General features: G+C 33.7%; 1 protein-coding gene across 1 annotated transcript in view; it reads left to right on the forward strand.

The window, feature by feature from the left end:
• The window catches only part of CDH10 (cadherin 10), a gene marked incomplete at both ends in the record, with an annotated part of 59,844 nt that overhangs the window by 21,363 nt on the left and 11,078 nt on the right, over positions 1-27,403 (forward strand). Inside the window, 7 exons of the mRNA XM_082045559.1 lie at positions 2,597-2,891; positions 9,644-9,763; positions 10,341-10,508; positions 15,393-15,580; positions 18,458-18,711; positions 22,775-22,911; positions 25,188-25,309. Of these exons, the coding sequence (XP_081901685.1) occupies positions 2,597-2,891; positions 9,644-9,763; positions 10,341-10,508; positions 15,393-15,580; positions 18,458-18,711; positions 22,775-22,911; positions 25,188-25,309 (1,284 nt within the window). The remainder of the gene's footprint in view (positions 1-2,596; positions 2,892-9,643; positions 9,764-10,340; positions 10,509-15,392; positions 15,581-18,457; positions 18,712-22,774; positions 22,912-25,187; positions 25,310-27,403) is intronic.

A 27,403-nucleotide genomic window follows, 5' to 3' on the forward strand; every position in this document is an offset into this window, starting at 1 on the left:
TAGTACCAGGCAAAATTCCCAGGCACTAGAAGCAGTGGTTGTTGGCATTGCTACATTCCTGGCATGTTTTTGCCAAGTATCACTCTCCAAAACAATTTCCACGCATGATTTGTGAGTTAAATTTGGCTAGATACTATTCCTGGGATCTGTCTGCATGGGGCTATGCTTTTCGGGAGATAGAAAGTATTCTGGAGATGGATTTTGCCAGACTCTGCTAACTGATTTCTGAGTTAAAGAACAGGCACTGCAGTCTCAATGTACTGTTGTCAGCGTTGGTAAGAATTTATAATACCAGATCTGACTTTGGAAAGCATATGGGAAAATTGCAACGTGCCCATTTAAAGGTTTATCTTTCTCCCAATCTTTCTTGCTCAAACAGACTTTTATTTTGTAATTCTGGGGCATGTCTGAGGAAGAGCAGCCTCCTATAGCTGTTCTTCACCACTTTTCTGTGGAAAAATTGTATCCAGTGGTTATGGACCAACAGTGAGCTCTTAGGACTGAAACAGTTCTGAAGAAAAGGTGGAACCCTAGGAAGACCTGGAGAAGAAAACACTTAATAGGATTTTCAGCACTAGTTACACTAAACGATGCTATAAAATGGGCCTCAGTCTGCAAGGTACTGTCCAGTCTCCTAATACCAATGTTACTTAGAATGGTGAAAGGTCACAACTTGAACAGACCATCAAGAGAAGAGCACAAAGGAATAAATTTCACAGCAAAAATTCATTTCCCAAAAGGGGAGTGAGAATGACATGAAACCTTCAGTTTGAAGTCAATGAGAGAGATGGAAGGAAAAGAATAGGATTTATTTGCAAAAGACTTCACTTCTATTTTCCTACTTTGTTTGGTGGAGGATTCTATTTGTTAAATATGGAATCAAATGCAGAAAGTAGTAAGAAAATATGTATTTTATAAAGTAAACATGTACATTATATATAATATAAGCAAAGTTTAATTTGTCATTATTTGATAAATATTTACAGTGTTTCTTAAGGTTTATTTCTGAAATGAAAGAAAACACGAAAACCTTTATATAGAAAATAGAAGTTCAAAACAACGGTAGTTTTCTAAATTACTACCATAAAGGCTTCGATCCAAGTTTCTACATGCACTTGTTCTGTTCCACATATTGCACGTGTGTAGGAAATATTCAATATTGTAAAATGTTTAATGGCAAAGAAGTTCATTGTTTGACTTCAGCTTTTCAGCACAAAAGGCAAGAAAAGCCACATTCAAAATCAAAAATATTCATAGATAAAAAAGAGACATATTTTCATGACTGCATGACATGGTGTCCAGGGGGGTTGTGGAGTCCCCTACTCTGGAGACGTTCAAAACCTGCCTGGACATGTTCCTGTGTAGCCTCATCTAGCTGTTCCTGCTCCGGCAGGGGGATTGGACTAGATGATCTTTCGAGGTCCCTTCCAATCCCTAGCATTCTATGATTCTATGATTCTATGATATTTATACTGAGTTACATGTACAATGTTTTTCATGACCTGAAATCTGAGCTTAAACTAACAAAAACCCTTCACGTGACTAAATACATTATTACTGAAGTTCTAATTGTTTTTTTTTTTTTAATGAATGTTCAAATAATTATTTTTAGAAAGGGAAAAAATGTGCTAGTTATGTCTTAAAGAGTCTGGAACATTCTGATAGTTTTAGAGTGTGATTTTTAAAACGTTTTTATATTTGCACTTCATTTTTGTAATCAGATTTTCTACTTGATTTCATCCTTCTGCTGGAACCAAAAATAATTTTAAAAAATACATTTTGTGGTGCACATAAATCTGAATGCCAGATTCTTTATTTCAATTATGAAACCATTTAAGCTGGAAAGAACTTTCCAACAAGGTGACGAGAGAAATTATAGTAAGTGTATCTAAAAGACCAAGTGAGCATTACTCTACTGAACAAAGCAATATAACTGAATATCTTTTTTGTTATGGATTTACTAAAGTCCGTCAGCACTACAGGTCATTAATAGATGAATTTAAGCTTTATGTTACTTACATAATTGCTATTAAATCAATACTGAATGCTTAATAAATCTGTTTCCTTCCTTTAGGCTATTTACATTAGTTGATGGGGTGAAAATGAAAATGACTTAAAATGAAACATTCTCTAATTGGGGAGAAATATAAATAATATGAAATGAAATTAGAAAAAAATAGTATGACATGGAATCAGTTGTTTTATTTTCCTTAATTGTCATGTATTCTGCCATGTTCTTTATCTGCTCAGTGAATTTACAACTAGCACAGCAGGTTGTGAATTTTTAATAAGATCTCGTCAAGGAAGGAAAAGGTCAATATTAACATAAAAATCTTCTTTAAGAATTGTGGTGCAAAAGTTTCTTAACAGAGAACAGGTGTTGCTGCAAAACTAAAATCTGCCAAACAGTTAAGCTTCAGTTACATTTTTTTTTTGTTGGTATTAAAGATGCTGTTGCACTCAGAATGGTTTAATATATAACAATTATAATAAATAAATAAATAAATAAATAGATGAAGCAAGCCCCACCAAACAACCACAAAGCCAAATCTTTCAATATTTCTGAATTAATACTCTTGTTTTTCTTCTTTTTCAGCTTCATTCTGACCAGGACAAGGGAGATGGATCCCTCAAATACATTTTGTCAGGAGATGGGGCTGGTACTCTTTTTATAATTGATGAGAAAACAGGTGACATTCATGCTACTCGGAGAATTGACAGGGAAGAGAAAGCCTTTTACACCCTGCGTGCCCAAGCTATTAATAGAAGAACCCTGAGACCAGTGGAACCTGAATCAGAGTTTGTCATCAAAATCCATGACATCAATGACAATGAACCAACATTTCCAGAAGAAATTTACACTGCTAGCGTTCCTGAAATGTCAGTAGTGGGTGAGTGCTTTATTTTGGGGCACAAATGCCTGTTCTATGTTACTTGATGAATAATTTCCCCATCATCTGAAAAATCAGTCCTGTTCAGAATTCTGCCTCATGGTTCAAGTATTCTTCATTTTGGTTCATTTGTTCAAATATTGGAATTGCACCCAGAAACAGATTGTTGTGATTTAAGATCTATTCCTACTTAGAATATTAAAATTATTCATTTACATTGATTTGGAATATAAATATAAATATAAATAGAAAGTGATTAATGGTCAATCGCCCTCCTTCTTAAGAACTGTTAGAATAAGATCACTAAATTGGTCTGTTGAAAGCTCGGTGAATTCTTTCCTTTCATCTTCGCTGCAAGTCCCCAGTGGTGGTAAGCACTGAATGGAGAGTTGTCTCCACTTCCACCCTTTGTGTGGCTGAGGAGAGTTATATGTTTATTTATGTGCTGTTGATGCAGTGCCTGAAGGTAGACACCCTCTTTAATCTCTTTACTCTCAGATTTTTAGTGTATGGACAAATCCTCTTGTGCTTTCAGTTCCTCCCTTAACTCTCTCACAAATGGCAGACTCAAGAACCTTAAACGGCTGCTCGAGTTAATCTTCTGTTTTCAATGTATTTTCAGTTCCTATCTTAACTACCAAGTTGTGGCTAGGATCATAAAAAATAACATTTTGGAACATGAGCTATTATTAATTAGTGCATACAATTCTTTAAGAAAAAAAAATGAAAAGTTTAAATATATATAAGGTCTCTTTTAAAAAATTAGTATTCATTTATTCATTGTATAAATACATATATAATATCAATTACTAAATATTCAGAAAACACACATTAATTTCAATAACTCTTTTGACTATTATTACTATTGTAATTACTACTACTATCTGAACTAGTGTTTTGAGATGTTTTGTATATACAGGCATTGATGTTTTAATACTTACTTTCCTGGGTTTTGGAAAATTTTGTGAAAATGGTTTTGTATTTACATTAAATTTTATGGTGTTGTAGAAGATTCAGTTATAATCTGCTGGTTTGTATTTTTTGTCATCTTTTTCTTAAGTCATCTTTTTCATCTTAAATCATCTTTTTCTTAAGTGTTCTCAAACATCCAAGACATTACTTCAATTATTCAAAAATATTCAAGACATCAGGTTCCAGTGTAGCTGTACATCCACATAGAATGTACAAATTTGGAAAGTGCAAAATTTGCCGCACTGCAGAAAAATAACAAATAATATGAAAAAAAAGAGAAGCTGAAAAGAAAATTAAATTTAAAAAAATGAATGTATTTAGAGTATTAACCCTCTATCTTGCAGAAATAATTGTGCTGAGGGTAATAGACTTTATTCTGTCAGTACAGTGAACATAATTTAGGGAACTGTAACTAGTTTAAAATGTATTGTGTTCCTGGATTTTCTGAATGTGGTCATTCAGCTGCTAGACTTCTGACTACCTGATAGGTAGAATTTGCTTTTAGCTTTATGACTTCAAGCTTTATGGCTGATTCATAGAGGCATATGTTCATCTGTGATGGAATGGAGAAGGGGAGAAATTTTCTAATAGAACAAGCTACATAAAATTTTTGAGGCAAATATAATTAATTAGAAATTTTAACTCAGCATGTTAAATAGTCTTCATATATTTACATAATAATGAAATATCACATAGTTAATTACAAAATATTTTAAAATCCGTATCTTTTTTCAAACATCATGCAATTCAAACATTTTTAGTACAGAAACATAAATGAGAAGGTTATGGGGAAAAAAAAAGTTGTGACACGAGCATTTCCCCATCAAAAGGAAAACAGAAATTTCTGAATTGCTCTATTTAGCTCTCTCCAGATTTTTAATTTGTTTTTTAGTTTTAGTATTGCAAGTAGCCCATTATTTTCCTAGTACTGTTGGCCATGGGCTAAGAAAGCATCAGGCTTGTTGACGTAAGAAATGCTGAGAGAAATTGCAGTCTTAGATGTAATTGTACTGTTGCATTGAATCTGTCTGCTTCTGTGGTACTTACCTCTGTGAGCATATGGAAAGATATAACCTTTCTATAAGTGTCTGAAAACATTAGGCAGAGCTTAGAATATCAGTTCTGATTTCTTCCTCAGGCTGTGGTATTAACCAGATGGATGCCTGAGAATGTGGTTATTTCTGTTATCTGTCTTGACAAAGGCCCATAAATTCTTTGTTGTCAATCTTTCTTCTGCTGTTCATTAATCATACTAAAGGCAGAGATAGATAGGCCAACTTCAGGACCTTGCAGTTAGGTCAATATCCTAGGAGACATCTTGTTCTCCCAAAGTCTTTGTACTCGATATTTTTCCTCTTTATCTTTTTTTTCCCTTCCCTTACTTTCGAAGATTATAACTCAGGATATTCTTACAGTTTTGACTACAATCTTATGTTCTATTCATCATATTCTTCACCTGTATATCTCTTTCTGGTCATTTGAAGGTTATTTTCAGAACTGCAGATGAGTCTATTTTCCCCTATACAGATTTTCCTGTGGATTTTGCCTATTGGTAGCTTTTTGTCAAGTTTTCAGAACTTTCTGCTCCTGAGAATTTTTTTTCTTTATCATCACCTCCATTCTTTCATTTCTTGATGTTTGTCTATTTATCTGTTACAGCCTATATATTCTCTAATCATTCCTTATCCTGACTCCATCCTGTACCTTCAGAGCTATTTCTACCATATGGCATGCTCCCTAGTTGGATTTTTCTGCTCCTGAATTAGGGATATCAGTGTATGATTCATAAGATGTAACTTCCCTCTGGGTTTACATTAGAACTACAAGTCGGGTGTCCTACAGTTCGCCTGTCATCTCTACCTGTAGTTATCTTTTTGTCTTTCTCTTCAGACAGCATTTAGAATTAGTTGCTTGGCTTCCTCCCTGGCTTTTTGTACACTCCCTCATGAGTACTTTTCCACCAATTCCCAATGTTTAGTCCTCTCTGTCTTGGCATTTGTCTTACAGCACTTCCTTCTTGTTTCCCATTAACAAAGACTTTTTTTTTAAAATAATTCTGTCACCAAAACCTTTTGCATCTTCTGACTTCCAATTTCATAATATCAATAACAACACATTTTGAAAACCCAAATGATTATATTACAGATTTTTTTACAAACTCCAATTTCACTCTCCACACAAATCCTGCCATAAGAAGAGGGGACAAAAAGGGACAACCAAAACCAAAACAAACAAAATAACCAAGATTAAACAGTTTATTTGTTTGTTTGTTTATTTTCTTTAAAAGGATATCCACTGGCATGCTTTTTCCAGGTTATTTTTTTTTCAAGACCTTTCTGACATCGACTTCCCTGAAGATGTAGCCCTTTTCACTTCTCTGTTATTCTGCTGTATATTTCAGGGGAGAACAGACATCATTATTTCTTCTCTTTTCTGCTAGGAAGAGCAGAAAATTTCTATTAATTTGGCTGTTATTTGTTTGAATAATTTACTATGGAGGGTACTTGCTATAGTTAAATATCCCGTAACTCAGTTGGGAGTAAGAAAAAGGAAATACAACTTTCAAATTCAGTTCTGCAATGGATATTCTGTGGGTTCTTTTTCCAAGTTAATTATCTTATATGTCTACATCATAAATGCATTGTGAGGTCAAAGTCATTAATACTTGTACAGTGTTTGAAGATGTTTGCAAAGAACACATTAAAAAGGGCCAAATATATTAATTACTGTTATAATACCAGGTCCTAGGGAGATCCAAACATTCTAATTAAAATTATGTTAAAATATGCCCTCTGAGAACTATCATAATCTGACAAATGACTATTTATTTCTGGGCCTAGCTCACCACAATACAATTCTAGTTTATTGTATAATAAAATTTGCAAGTATGAAAGAAGAAAATTACAGAATTCATAGTGGCTATTAATAACGTTGCTGGGTGCATATTCTCAAGTATATTATTATCACTGTCTCCTTTATCTACTCCTACAAAGATCAGACTAGGCTTTAGATCCTGAAGGCCAAAGATTCTTAGCAACCTCATCAGAGGCAATCTATGCCTATATACAAAAGACAGAACAAGGCCCAGACAAAGCGGTGCTGGCTAAGTCACACTCACATTGTAGCTTTTAAATCCCAACACAACTGACCATCTTCAGTGCCTTCAGATTTCTGGTGCACATTTCAGGGCAGAGCAAACAATATATTTGTAGTATTGAGCATCAGTGGTCTTCAGTGACTTCAGTGAACTGAACCAAAGCAAAACAAGGTGACGGTTTGACAGCTGATGTGCACAACATAACTGACAGATTGATATACTGATATACACCTCCTGTTCAATTCTTTGCATAATTTCTGCCAAGTTTTTCATATAATCACTGATCCCTCAGCAAAAACCTAGAGAGCATGTCTCTCTTCCTCTTATGAGCAAGGGCCAAGATCAAAGTGGTGACTTCTGCATCCTATATGACAGGCAGAACTGTAGCTCTGCCCTTGCACTTTTCCTGCCAGGTACCTGACCTGTGGCTGGCCAGCAAAAGCCAAAGAGGTGAGGCAACATTAAAAAGCATAGCTCATCCTTACTGCTTTTGGGAAGTGGGGTGTATGTTACTCTAAGCACAACCCACTGAGTAAATCCTGCTGTGTGATAGTGATGAAATTAAGGAGCTCAATTCTCTTCCCACAGACTTCAAAGGGAATAGGATCAAATCTGCAGTCTTCAGGAGTGTCTGACAGATTTTACTGAGTGTATATGCAGCCATGCTCATTGAAGCTATCGAGGATAGCTCATATGATTTGTTCTGCTTCATGTATATGTGTATTAAAACAGCATTAATATGTGCTTTATGATGCTCATAACTGAGGCAGCAGTAACTATTAGACACATATTATCACATTGCAAATGGATTCTGGTTTTATTTATTTTAAAGCTATTAAACACATTCTTCATTTTTCATGCAAATTAAGTTACTGAACAGGATTTGTTCTTATCTTTGTTTTACATAACAACTTTTTGCTATTTCAGAGCAAATATTCTTAAGGACTAAGTATACATACTAGTGCTGCATTTTGCTACACACTACGATAGTCCAAAAAATGCATTTCAGAATCAGGGTGACACTCCTCAGAACTTTAAATATATTCAGCCAAAAGGCCTCTGTATCTTTAACAGAATAGTAAGATAGACATATATCAACAAATGGAGTTCAGTTTGGTTGGTGATATATTTGTGAATTGGAAACTGATGAAGGTTTTAGGACAGCTCTACCACACCTACATTCTAATAAAGATGTTCAGATTTTCAGTCTCAGCCCTAGTCTAGATGACCACTAAATCAATCATTAGTACAGTGGACAGTATTAATATCCTTTTTTGTTCATTATACTTGTGTAGAAATTTTTAATATTTTTAAAATTTTTATTTTTGTGTTTGAGGCTTTATTCTGTTAAATCAGTGATTTATTCTATTTTAATACCAGTAGTACTATAACCAGGAATTTGCCAATTATGTCTTCTTTATGAGATGCAAGTACTTTCGGGGACTCACTGAAAAAAGTGTTTCTGTTCTATGACAGTTGAAAACTGATCATTCCTGAGAACTCACCTCTCACTCAATAGTCAGGCCCGTGTTCATTCCTTTGATATTGGCACAGCTGTTTGTGACTGAACAATCCACTTGTCAAAAGCAAATGTGTCGTCGTCTTGTGAAATCCCGAACACAGGAAGCTTAGGATTTATTTCTATTTGCCTTTCTATTTATGTTAAAATAAATATGTGACGTAGTCAACTATGAGGGAATAAATAGTTGTGTCAAGTGGCTTGGATTTACAGGTGCTTTATTTCACAATATCTGTCAGTATTTGGTGGAGGAAAAGAATTTGGATAAAAGGAGAAATAGATTTGGAAGTTTTTTGATCCTCAGAATAGCCTGCGACCAACTAGTCACATGCATACGATGATTTATTTTATTTTCTTTGTTTTTTTTCACTTCTTTCCTATATACTTAAAATCAGTATCTGCACTTTATGGAGGTACAATAGGGGAGAGCTTTGTTGATACTTTATTTATCTGTTGGAACAGGATGTAGAAACTATTTTCATTCAGCAAGAAATGGCAGAGGCAATGGTAAGCATTTCATGTTTTGAAGGACTGGTATATTCCACTAAAATTTAGAGATGGTCTTGAAGTTTAGAAATATATCTGGACTCTAAATACCCAGCAGATTTAAAAGTCCATATGGCAATATTTCTTCTGCTACTATCTATATTAATACTTAAAAGGTAGGGAGAACTGATGACTATTTTTCCCCAGGTTCCAATGACAAGCTTAATAGTCTTTTTCTGTCATGTTCCTGTATGTGTAGTTTCATGTCATATTGACATAACTGGACAAAAAAAGATAAAATCTGTTCCTGGTAATGGAAATCAGATATTTATTGTAATAAAAACAAAGAAGTCTTCTGAAAAGAGGAAGAGAATACATAAATATGAAATTATTGTAGCTGGGTAAGGATAAGAATTCAGCTCAACTGTAGCTATTGTGTACCTTTGCTAATTAGACCTGAATCACATTTGTTGAAATAGGCAAGTTTAGATTCAATTTCGGTAGAACGAGATCCTGAAACAGGGAAGAATGCCCTTGAAGGTGACTGTAAGGTCATAAATATATTAGAAAAGTCCAAGCACCATTAGATGAAATTTTCTCTGGAGTTTGAATGGAAATTTATGTTCTTGGACCTTCACCCGGTACTATGTGAAAGTAAGCTGACTTTGGATGTTTCAGGAACTTCTGTGGTGCAAGTTACTGCTACTGATGCTGATGACCCTTCATATGGAAACAGTGCCAGAATAATTTACAGCATACTTCAAGGCCAGCCATATTTCTCTGTGGAACCAGAAACAGGTAAAGAAAAACATCATTATTTCCATTTACCATAAACTGTAGACTTCTTATTTCATTTCAAAAATCTTAAATCACACACACAAAAAAATTAAAAACTAAGTGAAATTAAATATTTCTTGCCTTTTTCTCATAATTGATAATTCTTATAATAAATATAAAACCTTGAGTTATTAAAGCTGATACTATGAAGGATAAGTAACTTTACAGTGGTATTGTTGGTAGCTTAAAGATCTGAGTTTAAAGGCAAGAATAAAGGTTTGTAGTGATAGTTCTACTTGCACTAATAAAAGGTGTTCTTTCTACTCATAAACTTGGTACATAAATATCTTGAATCATTTTTTGCATGAAATGTAAACTGAAACGGAAACTATGATGCAGATCTAAGGTTTGTTCAACAAAGAACCTGTACTGAAGACTATTTGTAAATCTTATAAACAGAAAGTTGTACTTTAAAACATGAAATGAATATTTTGGAAATATATTTCACAGATTAATGCAAAAAAAAAATCATCAGGTTGCTGCACATTAAAAATAAAGAGATTATTAACAATTTTTGTTTTTTCTTTCTTTATTTAAGGCATCATTAGGACGGCTTTGCCAAACATGAACAGAGAGAACAGGGAGCAGTACCAGGTAGTTATCCAGGCAAAGGACATGGGAGGCCAGATGGGTGGATTATCGGGGACCACCACTGTGAACATCACGCTGACTGATGTCAACGACAATCCACCCCGATTCCCCCAGAGTAAGCTGCATTTAATAGTTGCCTTGCATTGTAAGAGCTTCAAACTAAAGAGTTAAACAATCACCATCTGGTTTAATTTAGAGTAAATCTAGATTATGGGGCACACATGAACAAAAGGCTTATGAACTGATTTATTCACCATTATTAAAGAAGTATATTTAATGTTACAGCATTTGTTTATTGGGAAAACAGTTTCACGGTCAAATATAACCGCAGCAAACCTGGAATAATTTCCAGTACTATGGGAGGGCGTCATAGGTGGACTCATAAGAGCATTAGAGCAATGTTTTTCTTTTGCCTTACCTATTATTTAATCCTACTTACTCCCCTACTAGATAATAAAACATGTACTAATTCTAGATATGCAGAAGTGTTTGAATTGTAGTATCTGCTTAAATATTTAATCATGAAGAATGTGGAAAAGAAATTATTTGAAGGGAATCAAGCAGATTTGTACTTTTCCAGTTACAATGCTACAAGATCTAATAGAACATTTCCCAAAGTAAATTACATTTTTTTTTTTTTCAGCTTAAGTTTACCAAAGCCTTTTAAATGTTTTTTTAACCTCTGATAGTACAACTATCAAGCCTTTGTATCCTCAAACTAAAATATAAAAGCTTTCTTGGCCTCTATGTAATATGTAAATACTAAACCATGTAACATCAAACTTGTTAGAGCTTAAGCATTTTAAATACATTTGAGGCCTTTTACATACACTGAAGTTGTAACTTTTACAAGGTGGTTTGGACATACATAATAGTTAAAGGATTATCTTCACCATAGCTAAAGGATGGTATATTCACCATTCATTTTTTGTTCTGTATAAGTCTACTGAATCTAGTAGTTACTTATAATCAGCCTCAGGCTCAAAATAATGGCATCTGCTTCAAATCATTCTGCTTTTAACATGTTCTTTATGGCACAAATGTAGTATATAATTTTGTTCAGTTTAATACTGTAGTTGATATATATGTGTTTAGCTAAGATATTTGTCACCATGTGATTTCATATACACACTCGAAATACAAAAATCATAAACAATGGAGTACTTACAGTTTGTGCATTTCCACACAGGCCCCATTCTGGACAGAACTTATTGTTAATTTGTCCTGTTCTCTTTATTTCCACAACTTTTTTATTTATTCTTTTCTTGTTTCCATTTGTATATTGAGGATTACAGTAATTCCAGTGCTGTGTAGGTGAGGAATGCTACTACTCTCTGGACTTACTGAGGAAGGCTATTCAAAGAGCTGTCATGTTCGAAGCTTTACAGAAAAGCTAAATTCAACAGTTAATTTTAAGATAGCATATAAGCATCAAATATGCATATTTATGCTCCTTTTTTTTTCTTGTTTATTAAACAGTGTGTTAAATTAATACTTAGAATGATGGAATCAACTTCCTAGACCATTTTTACATTACTTGTGTGGCAGTTCAACATCGTATTTGAGACAGATGACGATCTGATCTAGCATCCCAGAAATATCCCTGCGTTTTTCTGTTCATTTCAGTGTAAATCAGACGTGACATTTGCTTTAAAGAATCTTTTATTCTTACTCTCATGGTGAGGGGGTGTGTTGTTGTTTTGTTTTGTTTGCTAAATTTATTTTTTCTCTCTATTCTCTGCCAAAATCTTTGCTAGATATAAATGTGTGTTTCACTGGAAATGAAAGTTAAAATATTTATAAAGCTGACCCATTTTACTAGGTATATGAAAGTAAAAATAGCTATTGACTTTTTATAAAAATCATTATATTTAATCTCAAAATGCAAGTAGATATTCTAATTATTCCAAATTTTAATAGAGTTCAATAGGACTACTGGAATTGATACTGATTAAGTTAAATTATTCTTATTCTGTTCCATTAATAAAAGCCATACATTTGTGTATTGGGTTTATGAGACAATCATATTCATATCAGATTTATAAATGACCGGGAAAAATATTAAAAGATCCATTATGTTTTTACAGGACTCAGTACCATATTACAGATATATGCTTCAATAAAATGTTTCAGCACAGATTAAACTTCTTCCAGAAGGATGTCACATTAGAATTGTGGAAAATTCTATGCATTATATTTTATCATACTTGATCAGAAAGAAAAAAAAAAAAAAGATCTTAAAGATCTCCTGAAAACCATATAGGTAGCAGTGGCTGTTCTTCTGAGGTAAAATGATAAAATTCAAAATGTTGTGAAAGTTCTGCCCAGGAAGGCCCCAAGAGATTTCAGGTATTGGATCTCTGCTTCAACTGTAATATTTCCAAGTGTTTTCACAAGTAAGGAGATGGTGTTGACCAATGACACATGGAAAACTGGCTTATAGCCTTAGGAGCTTGAGTCTGACTGAAAGTCAGTGTATGTGAGGTATGGAAGCTGATGTCTACTGAGAGACTATAGTCTGGATTATTCTATACAAATATTTACATCATATGCCTATTCAAGAGTAAATGGGAAGAAGGGTAAACATGAAAAAGATTGTTTTCTCCTTCTTTATCACTGAATGAAGTATTTCCAGACACAAGTGTGTAGACTTTAATCTTCCATCTGATTTCCTTAGTATATGGAAAAGCTTTTCCTTTCCTTGAACCTCCCATTTTTATTTTTGACAGACAAACGAAAGATCACTCATTGGAGTAAATGCAAACAGTAAACTACTTTTCTTAAGGCAGAAGAGAAGTGAGAGAAAATTTATTGACGGCAGAGTTTTGCAAGAATAATTCCAGTTTGGTGTAGTTTGTGTTCCGATACAGTGTCTAAGCTGCACTTCATTCCGTATTTACTCAATGCATTAAATGTCTTCAATGACAAAAATAATTAAAAATAATCAAAAAGAAGTGTCTCATACTATGACAGAGATTTCTATAAATGGATAGATCAGACATAAAGTTATCTTTCAGATATCTTTCTGGTTATTTTCACTGTTTTCAATAACTTATTTGCAATTCAAGATATGAGCTTTTATCAATCTGTAGACTAAATTGATTAGTTGGCTATTGCAGTGAGAGTTGAAGTAGTGTCCACAAGGCATAGCTTGGGGATGTAGTTTTAAGCACTCCAGAAAAAGTGTGGGGAATAGTTGACACACCATTAAACTAATTATAACATAAAATATTAACTGGGGGAAGAAAAAAAAAAAAAAAGTGGTCTTTTACCCTAGTCTCACATAGTACTGAATAAGTAGTAAATGGGAGCAGAGGCTATCTTCTGTTTGTCTGTTTTTTAACGATTAGGAGATTACAGAGAGATTATATACTAACAAAGCAAAACACACAGATTTAGTTATTAGAGAAAGGTAAAGAAAATGTCAGAGCAAATGCAAGATAAAGCATTAATTCTCTTCCTGTATATTACTTTCATATCAAAAGCTGCCTACTTTTTTTTTTTTTTTTTTAAGTTTAGAAAACTATAAGATAACGGAACAACAACAAAACCACTAGTTCTGTAGAATAAGAGAAACTCTCAAACTTCCTGATGGATAATAGGGGTTCCCAAAACCAGTTCCTTTGTCACTCTGTAGCTGGCATCTAATATAGTCTATTAAGAGACACTGATAACCCTGAATGACTCACCTGTGCTTTCCTGACGACATGATAAGATCCTGTTGCCAGTGGCATTCTTGTACTGTTTTGCCACCTATCAATTGCCACAATTCTTCCTGACTGGACAAAATAACTCCCTTTAAGGACTTTTCTGTACTTCTTACTTGTAATAAGGTGTATCTGTGTCACTTTTTAGGTAGCCTGTTCAACTTTTTCTTGTTGTGGCTGCTGGCCTGTAGCACTTCCAGTTTTCTGCTACTGTACACTAAACTCTTTCTACCTCACTTTACTTAACCTAGGAAGTTTCTAAGTCAAACAGAAAATCTTAGAACAGTTAACCACCAGAGAAGAAAATATTTTGCAATAGAGCTTTAATGACTTAACTTTCATCTTTGGAATGACAGATGTATCTGCATTCATTTAAAAATCTTTTTCTGAGAATTTTTCATAGTCCATTATATGTTCCACGTGTTTTCCTACTGTATGTTCTAACAGATGGGACCAGAGATCCCAACTCTAATTTACAGTTTTCACAGTAAAGCTAGGACATAGAATACTAAAATGTATGGTAATATATTTATTTCCATTTATTGCAACACGCCTGAATGATGACAGCTTTATTCCTAAGTTTTTTATCACCTGTGTGACACCACAATAAGGCGTACAACTGAACTAGGAAAAGTAGCACAAAACCAAAATCGCAATCTTCATAAGCCTTATTTAAGTACCAATTAAGTGTTTTAACAAATATAGACACAGCTTCTGCTTGTGGATGTTCAAAAACCTACCCCTGCATTAAAATGTCATTCAAATTTATTTAATATTTTATCTGATTATCTAATTTGAAAGCTGAAATGTCAATCTGCTACTCAGCATTGGCCAGCAAAGTCAGGGGATTCTGTTCTTTGTATTGTTTCCATGATCAAATAGATGTAAAAAGTATCCCAAAAGATTCACCGTAGATTTGATGGGAAAAAGTAGAGTGAAACCTGAAAAGAACACAGAACAGTCTCTCCAGATGTTGTTTCAGGAATGACGTACAGAAAAAAAGTACAGACATAGTCAGTTGTTTTTTCAGATAGGAGAAAAGAGGTCCTTTTCTCTCTCTTACTTTTCTATTATTTTGTTTTTCTATGACTTTGTTTTCCACCTTCTACCTAAAGTTTTCCCCTGTATAGTTCTCTGCCTCAAATTTTGCCCACCCTTCCAGGATTAAATGGCAAATTGTCTAGAATAAAAGTACACATAAATATGCAATCGGGTATTGTGTGACACAATGTTACTTAATGCATGTGTAATGGCTTGTGGGGCTCCTGAGTGGCTGTTTGTCTCTTTGACAGGTACCATCCACCTCCGTGTCCCCGAGTCCTCCCCAGTTGGGACAGCCATTGGCAGCGTCAAAGCCACAGATGCAGACACTGGAAAAAATGCAGAAGTAGAGTACAGAATTATAGATGGTGATGGGACAGATATGTTTGATATTGTGACACAGAAGGACACACAGGAAGGCATCATAACTGTGCGAAAGGTGTCTATTAACAACATTCACTAAATGTTTTTGATGTCAATGTTAAGCCACAAATGTTCACTGGAAAAAAGTGATTTTCATGTGTTGACATGTTCTAACTGCTTAACACTTGAAAGCATCCTCCATCACTGACTGAATAGTTCTATTTCATTTCAAGATGAACTGGAAATAACAGGCAGTAACAATACTTGAGACACAGAATAGGTTTAAAGCATTATTGTCAGTGAAGTATGTAAAAAATGGGCAATCCTCAATGTGTTAGTATTAATTATCTCTGATTTCAAATACAGACTTCTCAGTATTCACATAACCCATACTCTTCAGCAAGTAATATGTAGTTCACTGACTACAGAGAGACATTTACCTAGGAGATTCTCATCAACTTAAGCAACCAGTGTATGCCAGAACACAGACAAACTCACGGAAGCCGAGCCACAGACTATGTTGCTTTATTGCTGTTTCCAACACGTCAGTTGGTTAACATGGAAGCAGTGAATAATGACAGTGTCCCTGGCTCTAGTTCTGCCCTCCGTCTTGCAAGTCAGAGCATCCAGAGGTGTAAGATCTCAGATTTAGGAATGCCATTCTCTTACTCCTCAACAATTTCCCTTCCAGAAGTCCATCACTCTTCTTCTTTGGGATTTTGAGATGTGTTTATAAGAGTTCAGGCAGCATAAAGCACTGTTCATATTAGCTTTTAAAACAAATCTCCTTAAGCACAGAATAACAAATTAAACACTACTATAAATTATATTTCAACATTTCTTGATAATTATAAACAAAGAAACAATCTTCTGCAAAGATCAGAGTTCTTTCCCTTTTAATCTCTATGTTCTTCTACATTCATACTATGTTCATAGTCAGCATTGTAGTTTATCTGGAAAGGAATGAAAATACAAAGTTTAGGGTCCAATATTTTTCCTTTTCCTAGAAGTTTGCAAAGGCTTCTCTTAAGTTGCTCCTTTTTTGTTTGTTTCATATTATTCACACAGACTATCATATCATAGTTTTTTTTGAAAACAAAACAAAAAAAACCCCGAACAAACAAAAACAAAAACCGTCAGCCTAACAACTGGATCAAGCATAAAGCATTCATAAGTTATAACACAGCAGCTCCAAAAATGTCACCAATAAATGTTAATGAACAATATATTCTCATTCTTTCATTAGCCATCTGACACATTTTGCCATTTTCAGTATGTTTTTTCATATTGATAAATAAGTAGCTTATTCGGAAAGCACAGAAAGCAGTATTCTCTAGCAAAGAAGAAAATATGCTCAGTTTGTTCATTTATTAAAATATTCTTTATTTTTTCATTATTTAGCCATGTTGATTGTCATTTCCAGTTTCAACAGTTAGTAACTACCAATAGACAGTGTTCCTTTACTGAGCCCTTAAGGTACTAAGTCTGAATTTTACACCTGCCGCAAAAGAATTTTTTCTATACAAGTTCTCATGGACAAAATGATTGCTTTGCCACAATTTTGTATATTAGAGTAACTGGTGATATGTTGGAATACCTGTATAATCCACACATTTCATATCCATGTTTCATAGCATAGCCTGAAAAGATGTCCAAACTGGATGTGAATGTACTAGTAGCAAGTTAACTACATCTGTGTGGCGCATCTTCTGGCAAATTAAGCCAACTAATTAGAATAAAGCAGGACTAAGATGGCTTCTTTCCTTCTAGGCTTGAAGGCAGTATCCCTTAACAGAAGCACTCTGAACTTTATAGACACAACGACATTCTCAGATCTAGCTTAAATAGCAGCACTGTGTTGCATTTCTCAATTATATTCGTAGATATTCTCCCTTCTGCTCTAACTGCTTTTTAAAAAGGAGTTAAGTGCAGTGCAGAAACTCCTTCTTTCATTGGACTGCATCTTTCTACTCTTAAATAGAATATTTAAAATTCTAGGCTGTCACTCTGGCATCTGTCATGAAGGGTAATTTGTATTTAAAAGCAATTAGGCAGAAAACCACAAATCTTCTACCACCCATATTGATGAATGAAAACCACCAGTTTGATATCTCCCTGAGATTTTGGGGGAGTTAATGAAGTCTTTATTTCAGAAAGGTACATTCTCAGCTTGCTTAGTTTTTCAGTGTCATTAATTAGCTAACACTTTTCATTTATGACAGTTAGAAAAATTTGAAGGAATAGAGGTTCTTTTCTATCCAAAATGGTTTCTAATTATAACCCTGAAACTTTCCTCCCCACATTTTAAAAAAGAACTGCTGACAAAAATGTCAAATCTATTTAGAAAAAAAATCTCTGATGTTGTATTCATTAAATTAAATGAAAAGGAACAAGATTAAGCTCCTAATGTTTCTCTAGATATAGAGAACTTTGACACATGTACCCTCCTTAAAAGAAACCTAAAACTTTCCTGATACTTAAAGCCAGCTACATTTGTTTGATAGTAAAGATACTCAGACCATTTTGAACATCCAAGAGTTTATAGTATTTCCTGAAAAATATTAGTACCTTGTTCTGAAATGTGAGTATTTCAAGCCTGTATTCCAAGTATTTTAAATGCTTATGTGATTGTTTCAAATCCATATTCTTGTGAAACAGCTACAAAATTCACTAAATAATTGCTAAATTTGCAGGGAAACTCTTTTTTATCATTGGTGCTATGATAATTCAAATAATATTTAGGAATAGATACTTTCTCTAAAAAAAATGGATATTTCTTACTGGAGAAAGTGATACCTATGCTGTGGAAAACTTAAACTGTTTTAGGGTTCCCCCAACCCAGGGCAAGATCCGACAAGGCTTGAGTCCTCTTTAGTTTCCATTATGCATATAGGTAAACATCTATCAATATGCAATGTAACTTGATAAACTTTATCATCATCTTCACTTTTAGCCACTGGACTATGAGACAAGGCGACTTTATACGTTGAAAGTAGAAGCTGAGAATACGCACGTGGATCCACGCTTCTATTATCTTGGGCCTTTCAAAGATACAACTATTGTGAAAATCTCTGTAGAAGATGTAGATGAACCTCCCATCTTCAGCAGATCTTCTTACCTTTTTGAGGTGCATGAAGATATTGAGCTGGGGACAATAATAGGAACAGTAATGGCACGGGATCCTGATTCGGCATCAAGTCTGATAAGGTAAGACTCCAGTCTCTGTAAACACAATATCTGCTAAAGAAATTAAGACAAATAGTAGTACTACTTGAATTTTCACATACACATTTTCACAACAAGAAGATACTAACGTTTTATTCTGCTCTTTATTTGTGTCCCAGAGATAGACAGAATTGAAAATTATGCTATCAGGAAGTCTCTGAACACCTCAGGGAACAGCTTATTCACTTGCATACAAGTGACACAGGAAATGTTTTCCAGTACTTCAAATCTCAGAAAACTTATAAAATTACACATTGATTTCAAGTAGGCTCTTTAGAGCTACTTCTTGCTTCACACTGTGAAAAAGTGCCAAATCAGTTGTACTGGTTTGACTGAAGAAGAGTTAATTTTGTTCTTGAAGTTAGAAACTTATCTTTTTCATAGCTAGCATGGTCATTTGGATTTAGTTTGAGAACAAGAATATAACACCCCAGGCCAGAACTAACGTTTGTCTTCAAGTAACTTGCCAGTGTTTTTGAGCTGGAAGAAAGAGAATGTACGAGTTTACTCTTATCTTCGTTGTTGTCTGGGAGCATTCTGTCTGAAGGTGTGAGGCATCAAGGAAGGGGGGTATAGATGGGGCAGACTTTGACTGACACCCAGGCTGATCATGGAGAATATTCTGTGCCATTAGTCTCATGCTACATATTTAAGGATAGTCAGGTTTTGTGGCTCAGGAGATGGAGACCCATTTCAGTTCTGCTCCATTTCAGTTGAGTTCCATTCAGGAGTTCTTTTAGTTTGGCCTTTTGCATTCCTGCCATTTTGCAGTGGGCCTCTGGGCCTTTCTGCCTTTTTCTCTCTCACCAGGATCAGCTTTTCAGGATCAGGGTGTTCTCCCTTCCCAGGACCAGCTGCTCACTGTGGACAGAGTTCATGAGGAACTGCATTGAGTAGCTTTTACTTTATATTCTTTTTTTTTATTTTACATATACTATTAGTATATTAGTAGTAGTGGTGGTATATATATTAGTGTTAGTTATTTTATTAAACTCTGTTTATCTCAGTCCCTGAGTTTCCCCCCTTCCTTTCAGTTATCTCCCCTGTTTGAGGATGGGGGAGGGGAGGAGTGAGCGAGCAGCTATTGCAGTTTTATTGCTAGCTCAGGTTAAATTGCAACACCGATCTTCAGCCCAGGAAGGGTACAGAGCTTTCTAATGCTTCCTCTGGTCAGCCCTGCTGCTGATCTCATCTGCTGTGGCTGGTGCCTCCTTGCTTTGTAGGCTTGCCAGAGTGATTGTTATACAGGATAAAATCATCTTTGTGTGTGCTCAAATACACCAAGAAATTAGATATTGAAAGATGTATATCTTTAAAAATCTTTTCAATGTATATTACTGGATGCTACATCAAATCTAGCTGAATGTAGTAAACTATATTTTGGTGTGGGGTTTTTTGTTTGTTTTTCTATAAAACATAAGTTTTAAGAAATAGGCAAGACAACACTGTCCAAGTTGGATGTGTGCTGTCTGAAATGCCGAACAAAGTACAAAAATTATATTCTGGCAAAATAACCTTATTTACTGACTTTGATGTCAATTGCCACATACTTCTTAATGAGGCCCAGGTGGTGAAAGTGGATTAGGAAATGAATCTGAAACTAATTTTCTTCTATGGTGATTTGTGTGTATGGAAAAGACAGGAGAAAACACCAAGCCTCTAAAATTTAAGAATATATAAATAACTTAGCACTGCAGCTTTATCCATGCTAATTGCATGAGACAACTGACAATTTTAGTAGTTACATTTTCTAAAACATAACTGGAAAAAGAACAGACTTGGAGCTTGCACTTATTTTGTTTTCTACACAATTTGACGAATTGAAGAACTGTGGCAGGTTATTTCCCTCATCTCTATTATTTACACAGAATAACAATATAACAATTATTTTGTATATGTCCTTTTGATGTTTCTTTCATTGTCTCATAGAAAATAATTTAGAAGAGGCAGGTGGAGCAAACCAATGGCAATAAACACAAATTAATTTCGAAAATATTGAAATGGACCATTGAACATAGATCTAGTTCTCCCAAGGAAAAAAATTAAGATACCTGTGATAATACTCTTCATAGTACAGTCATTTCTTTTAGCTTTCATTCAATGCTATCTAGTTGAAGACAAGAACTTTAAATGAATTTGTAAAGCATAGATAGAATTCTCTTTAGTATTAGCTCTGTATCTCTACTTCCAAAAAAACCTTGTATGTTTATTCAAACAATAATTACCTAGGACAAGATTTTACAAGCTTTTACTTCTTACAGTATCAATATTAAATAGAAAGCACTATGTGTTTACCCCAAAAGTGAACAACTCACATGTAAATTAAAGTATTTTGAAATTTGTGATATTTTGAAACTAGGGCACTTTCTATAATACTTTAATATTGCTATTAAAAATATATTTCAGATTCAGGTTGTAGAATTGATTCATTTTTTTTTCTGTTTAACTGTTTATTTTAAAATATTAATTTCTGTTTATTAAAATTCTACAAAAGTTAGGCTTCCTATAAATCAAGTGCTAATACCTCCCTGATGCACTAATATATATTTCTCTTCAATGAATATGGAGGTATTTTCTGAAAATAATTATTTTTGTAGCATTTTCAAGCTGTTAGAAGTCATGTGACGGGGTAAAAGTATGTGCTGATATCATGGCTAGTATCAAATGGTATAGAATTTTAAATGAAATAATGTGGAATAGATCTCGTTAGCTAAAGAAATGATTATTGCGTATTGAAAAACTGTTGAAATAAGTACTGTCAAAATAAGTTCTTTTCCTCATTAAAGCTCCTTCCATGGATGGAGTAAAATCAAATGCTTATCATATAAAACAAACCATCTTAAATGTAGTTGCTCTGAAAAACAGCAGATTTTTGTTTAATTCTAAGAAACAGTTATTATATTGAGCCAGTAGTAAAAAAATAATCTGAGCAAGCATTTCCTGCACTTTCAGAAGTCTTTTTTGGCTGTTCTCATTTCCTTTTTTGTTTGTTTTTTGTTTGTTTGGTTTGGTTTTGTGTGTTCATTTTGATGTTGGTTTGGTTTTGGGGGTTTTGTTTGTTTTACATATTTATGTGTTGTATGTGGTGAAATGAGCAAACAAAACTCACCAAACTATTACAGACATTATTTTCATTACAACATTTTTTCATTTGGCTCAGTTTACTTAGGTACTCTAAGCAAAAACAGATACATTTGATGAACTCTTTAGATCACTCATAAAAGTTAATAGAAACATGAGCAATTGTTTTGAGTGCACTGTACAAGTGTACTATCAAGTTTTTTGTTTTTTTTTTTTTTTTTTAATTTGGCCCAGTTCTGCCAGGTAGTTAGATAAAGGTCCTGTACTTCACGAAGTCCTACATTTAATTCCGCATCAAAGGTTCAGTCCTAACTTTGAAGTCACTGTTAAATATTAGAAAAAAATTGAGGAAAAAACAATTTTCTGATTGTAGTTTGACATTCTGTCATATTGTGGTAGTAGAAGTTTTGCCTGCAGAAGTAGAGCGGTTATAGCAAAACAGAAGGTCCTCTAACATCAGTACATTCATGAAAATGAAAGTTCTGCATGTGAAGTTATTTTCAGAGTTTTTTTAACCTGATCTGTAATAAATTAATATGTCCTAAAATGTAGAAGCTGAGCTTATAACAATACTTCTGAAAAGCTCGTAAGTTAGCTGTCAGTCTCAGTCTGAAAGAACAGCATAACAAAGGCAATTTTATTTTCAGGATTAAAACATTTCTTTAATTATTATATTAAAATTCTGACTTATTTTTTATTTTTCTCATATATGTTTATAAAAGCTCAGATGATCAAATATTACACTATTGTATCGTATTTATTAAATTCTTGCAATTTTTATTCATCATTCTATGGAACTAACCTTGAGAACTGTCATGTTTATAGAAACAAAATATATGTGTTCTCAAAAATAACCTCTATAATGTAACAGAGCCTAAAAGCTATATCGACTTTTCGTGAAACATATGCTTTCTTCCATTTTCTATCATTTTGACAATACTTTTCCTTTCTTTATCATACTTAGGTTTTCTCTGGATCGTCATACTGACCTTGACAGGATATTTAACATTCATTCTGGAAATGGTTCCATCTATACATCTAAGCCACTTGACCGTGAGATATCTCAATGGCACAATCTTAGCGTTATAGCAGCTGAGATCAGTAAGCCAATTTGGTCTCTTTTTCCTTTCAGTTTTCCTTAGCCTGCAAAGTTACAGCTGTGACTTCATAAGAAAAAAAAAAAAAACCAATTCCCTTCCTTCCCCCCCGCCCCTTTCTCTTAGATATTCTGGGAAAGTAAAATGGAGGTAGCTAACAGTAGCTGTCTCCTCATTGCTTTTTTCGTTACCAACTTCACCACTGACCTTTAATATCCAAGTAAATTCTGAAATGTTACCCAATTAAATAACAACACTGGAGTAATTTTGTTTTCTTCCTTTTCTTTGAGGACAATGACATGATTTTGCTGTTATAATAACAGAGTTCAGGATGGTAATCTATTTTTTCATCTCTATCATTCTCTTCATTTCCTTAGAAGTAATTTCATTATCTCTTCCTATGGTGTCTACACCTGCAGCTCTTGGAACCAATATTTTTACACGTTAGGTTCAATTTGATACCTAAGCTGTAGCATTTATTATTTAAATCAGTTTTCTGTAGATATTTTAATGTTAAAAGTACAAAGGCAAAAGCAGAGGTCCTCCTAAACCTACTACATTATTGAAATTGACTCTAATCACTTGATAGAAAAATTTCTAAGGGACAAAGTTCTGATCTTTGAAATGAGCTAGTGAGGATAACTTGCTTTCAAAGACACTGTTTTTTTAGGGTTAATTCTGCATTAGTCAAAATAAAAAAAAAAAAAAGAAAAAGAAAAAGAAAAAACTGCTGATCAGCAGTGAAGCGTGGCTGGCAAGAACTACGCTGCAGAGAACTAAATGGAACATTGTGTCCAGCCTATTAACCATTCTTAGCGTGCCTGTCCCCATTTCTGTAGTCCAGAGCAATAGGCTCATTGTATTGAGCATACCCGGTAGCTGTACCTTTTTTTTTTCAAAACTATTTTTTTTTTTTTCCTTGCAATGCATGGTCTGGAGTGTACAATCTTTCACAGTGCTGTCCAATGTTGTAAGAATACTTTCAGAAGTATTTGTATAATGAAAAAACTTAGTATCCTTGTATGCTTATATCATAGTTCTAAGCCTTTATATTCATCAGGATACTCTGAGCAAATTTACATTCTGTAGGTAGTTGGAGTAGCCAGCATTCTCTCAAGAAATACATCAGTTTTGGAGAAAGAAGTGAAAGGGGAGATACATGTCTTTAAAGCTTTTAAAAGTATTACCTGCAAAGCATGACACAATGGGAAAGCAGTGGTAAGAATAGAACTCATTTGGAAAGTTAGTACAAAAATGTAAAAAAATATTAAAAACAATGCCCTAAACTTGCCATTTTAAACAACTCAGAAAGTCAAAAAGATCCACATCACACTCTTTAGCAAATGTGTTATTAATAACAGGTGAACATAATGCCAGCTACTCCTATATGTTTACTGTTATATTTGCAGCAGCTTAAAAGAAGTAATTTTGAATCATCTCTCTTGTTTTTTATTCTAGCCACATTGCAAAATCACATAGTATTTAGCCACCAGCCAGCAGAATTTCAAGAAATGGCTGCGCTTTTTTATTCCCAGGCGTTATTTCAGATTCTTAGTATGGTAACTAGATCAGCAAGTGGGAACAGGGACACTTGTATTCCTGAATTAACCTATACTAATGAGAGGGCACTCTAATACTAGGGGTTTGATATTTGGCAAGGGGGAGGTCACTATTCTTGTTTCTTAACCTAAGGTCTGAAAATCTACATTCATATTTTTTAAAGCAATTTAAACATAAAAACTCTGATTCTAATTAATTCTTTACTAGATTTGAGGGGAGTATACTTTCATTGGCTTTGTTGCAATTTCTCCCTCTTTCTTAAGGCACAAGAGAGGAAGATCATGCTTGAAAAATTTTCAAAATATGTGTACACAAAGTTAAAAGTGTCTTTTCTGTGTAAAACAAAACAAATCACAAATCATTTCAAAAATAAAAATCAAAACTTTATAGCAGAATAATACCTTTAAGCCCACCAAATAATCCAATTTGTCTGTATAGTAATGGGCATACTTTTCATAGACTGTATTTGTATACACTTGCAGCCTCTGTTTTCATGTAAAAGCTTAATTGCTCACTAGATACCAATACTTTATTTTTTACTCTAAACAAAACATCTTCTTGTTTTCAGGAGGCGTGACTCTTACTTGCTAGCAGTTTGTATGCTAAATTTTGACCAGTTTCATACCTAAGCTTGCATGTATATTGTAATGAAATTCAGAAGAACACAGAAAACTTTTAGTAGGAAGAAAAACTCATTATTCTTCTCTCTTCTCCTGTCAGACAACCCCAAAGATACCACTCGTGTTCCTGTTTATGTAAGAATTTTGGATGTTAATGACAATGCACCACAGTTTGCTGTATTCTACGATACTTTTGTCTGTGAAAATGCAAGAGCTGGACAGGTATGCCTTTGATGAACACTTTTGACTATTCAGTTTTGGCATGGTGTTTAACTATAGATTGTTCTGGCCTATTGCCTGGGAGAAATCATGTCCAAAATGGCTTCTGAAATGTTAAAAATGAAAGCAAAGTAGCTCCGTAGGTGAGGCTTGGACTGCAATATCAATATATTACAATAGCATCAGTGTATCAATTATCACTTTTCTTCACTTAGCCCTGTAATACTGTTAAATCCTGACTAGATATGTGCAAGACACGGGCTCATAATGAATTTTGTCATTGTTTTCACAAAGTAAAATATTATATGTAACTACTAAAAAGTTTAATCTATATTTTCAATAACTCTCAAATACTAAAATTCAGATATATTTCAATCCATGCTGATGGTGATTACAGACACCTACCTCTGTCACACCTTTTCTTTTCTTTTCTTTTCTTTTCTTTTCTTTTCTTTTCTTTTCTTTTCTTTTCTTTTCTTTTCTTTTCTTTTCTTTTCTTTTTGTTTAGTTTTTTTGTTTGGTTTGGTTTTTTTGTTAGTTCGATTTTTGGTTTGGGGGTTTTGTTTGCTTGTTTGTGGTTTGTTTTGGTTTGTTTGTTTGTTTGTTTGTTTGTTTTCTTTTGTGATTGTTAGACCTATCTTTTATTATTGCATCAAAAACTTCTGAAAGTACAAAACACACTTTTCTTCTAATGGGTCACCATGATACTTTGTTTCACCTCTTAGAGGCTACAGTATGTGTACTTTGATTTAAGTGAAATGACTTCAGTGCTTAATATCTAGTTCCTAATAGGCAGTTGCTTATTAGAACTGTTAAAAACCTGATTTCCTATTACAGCATAGCATGTCCCAGAGCACCATCAGCCAACAATAGGCCCTTTAAAATGGTAGCAGCAGTATCTCTGTGTAATCATTTTAGCACCTTTGAATAGAAAGTGAGTGTCAGCTTCTCTTAACTGTTTAAGTCCTACAGATGTGGCATTCAGGTTGTATTACAAATTTCACATTCAGGTTGCCATTCTACTTTCTAAAGTAACATCAATTGGAAACTGAAACAGAGGATTTAAACCCCAAATTTTTAATGCATAAAATATCTAAATGTACCAAGCAAGGATGTTTGTCTGTTATGAGATTTATAAAAGAATTCAAGTAATTAGATAAATAGAAACCACTGGTTATACACCTAGTATTTTTGACAGTTGCAGTGTCTCCTATAAATGCTAAAGTAATACTTCCATAATTTGCAATATGATGTATGGATCAAGAATCGGAAAAGTAAAGCACTCAATTTTCCTCTTCCAGTTTCACAAAAAAAAATCCTTGGTAAAAAGAATACATCTAAATACATTAATCCACAAATCTTGCTCATTAGAGTTTTTAGAATCTGTTCTGTCCATGTTACTAATTATAGAGGGTACAGGAAATCCTTAACAGAACAGTTATATTTTTATGTAAACATGTTTTGAGGAACTCTGTTTTTCTGAGCTATCTTAAATATTGAGATCAGTATACTGATTTAAAAGTAAATATAAAAGCTATTTCTGCATTACACTGGTTTTCTTTTTACAGTCAGAAAAGACTGTTAGTTAAGAAGTTGGAAAAAAAAGGCAATTCTTTATTACTAATAAATGACAAGATAAGTAAGTGTACATATCCATAAATATTAATTTAAATGGTTATAGAGCTCAGTAGTGTCTCTTTTATCAGAAAAAAAAAATATGTACCAAGTTTACAAAAACACCTATAAACATTTTTTAAAAAAATTTGAGTTCTTTATGATTGTTTAAAGGAAACAATTCACAGGAAGAGTAAAAATTGAATGCTAGATAACATGAATAATCTATCTGAATGTAATTATATTCTTGTTGCTTACTGGTAGATCCTAAACAAGGCTTGCTAATTTGGAATCCAGTCTGCCCTGAGAGACTGAATCTAATCAATTCATACTGAACACGGCTCTCTAAGTGTGATTCTTCCCACATTTATGCAATTTTTTTCCTTTCAGTGTTTCATAATTATGTTTGATTCATGATCAGATTTAAATCTTCACTGAAACTATTATGATATGCTATCAGTCACAAATTCTGTGGTACTCATT

Source organism: Streptopelia decaocto (genome assembly GCF_964273445.1).
Source record: "Streptopelia decaocto genome assembly, chromosome: 2".
Taxonomy (NCBI): Eukaryota; Metazoa; Chordata; class Aves; order Columbiformes; family Columbidae; genus Streptopelia; species Streptopelia decaocto.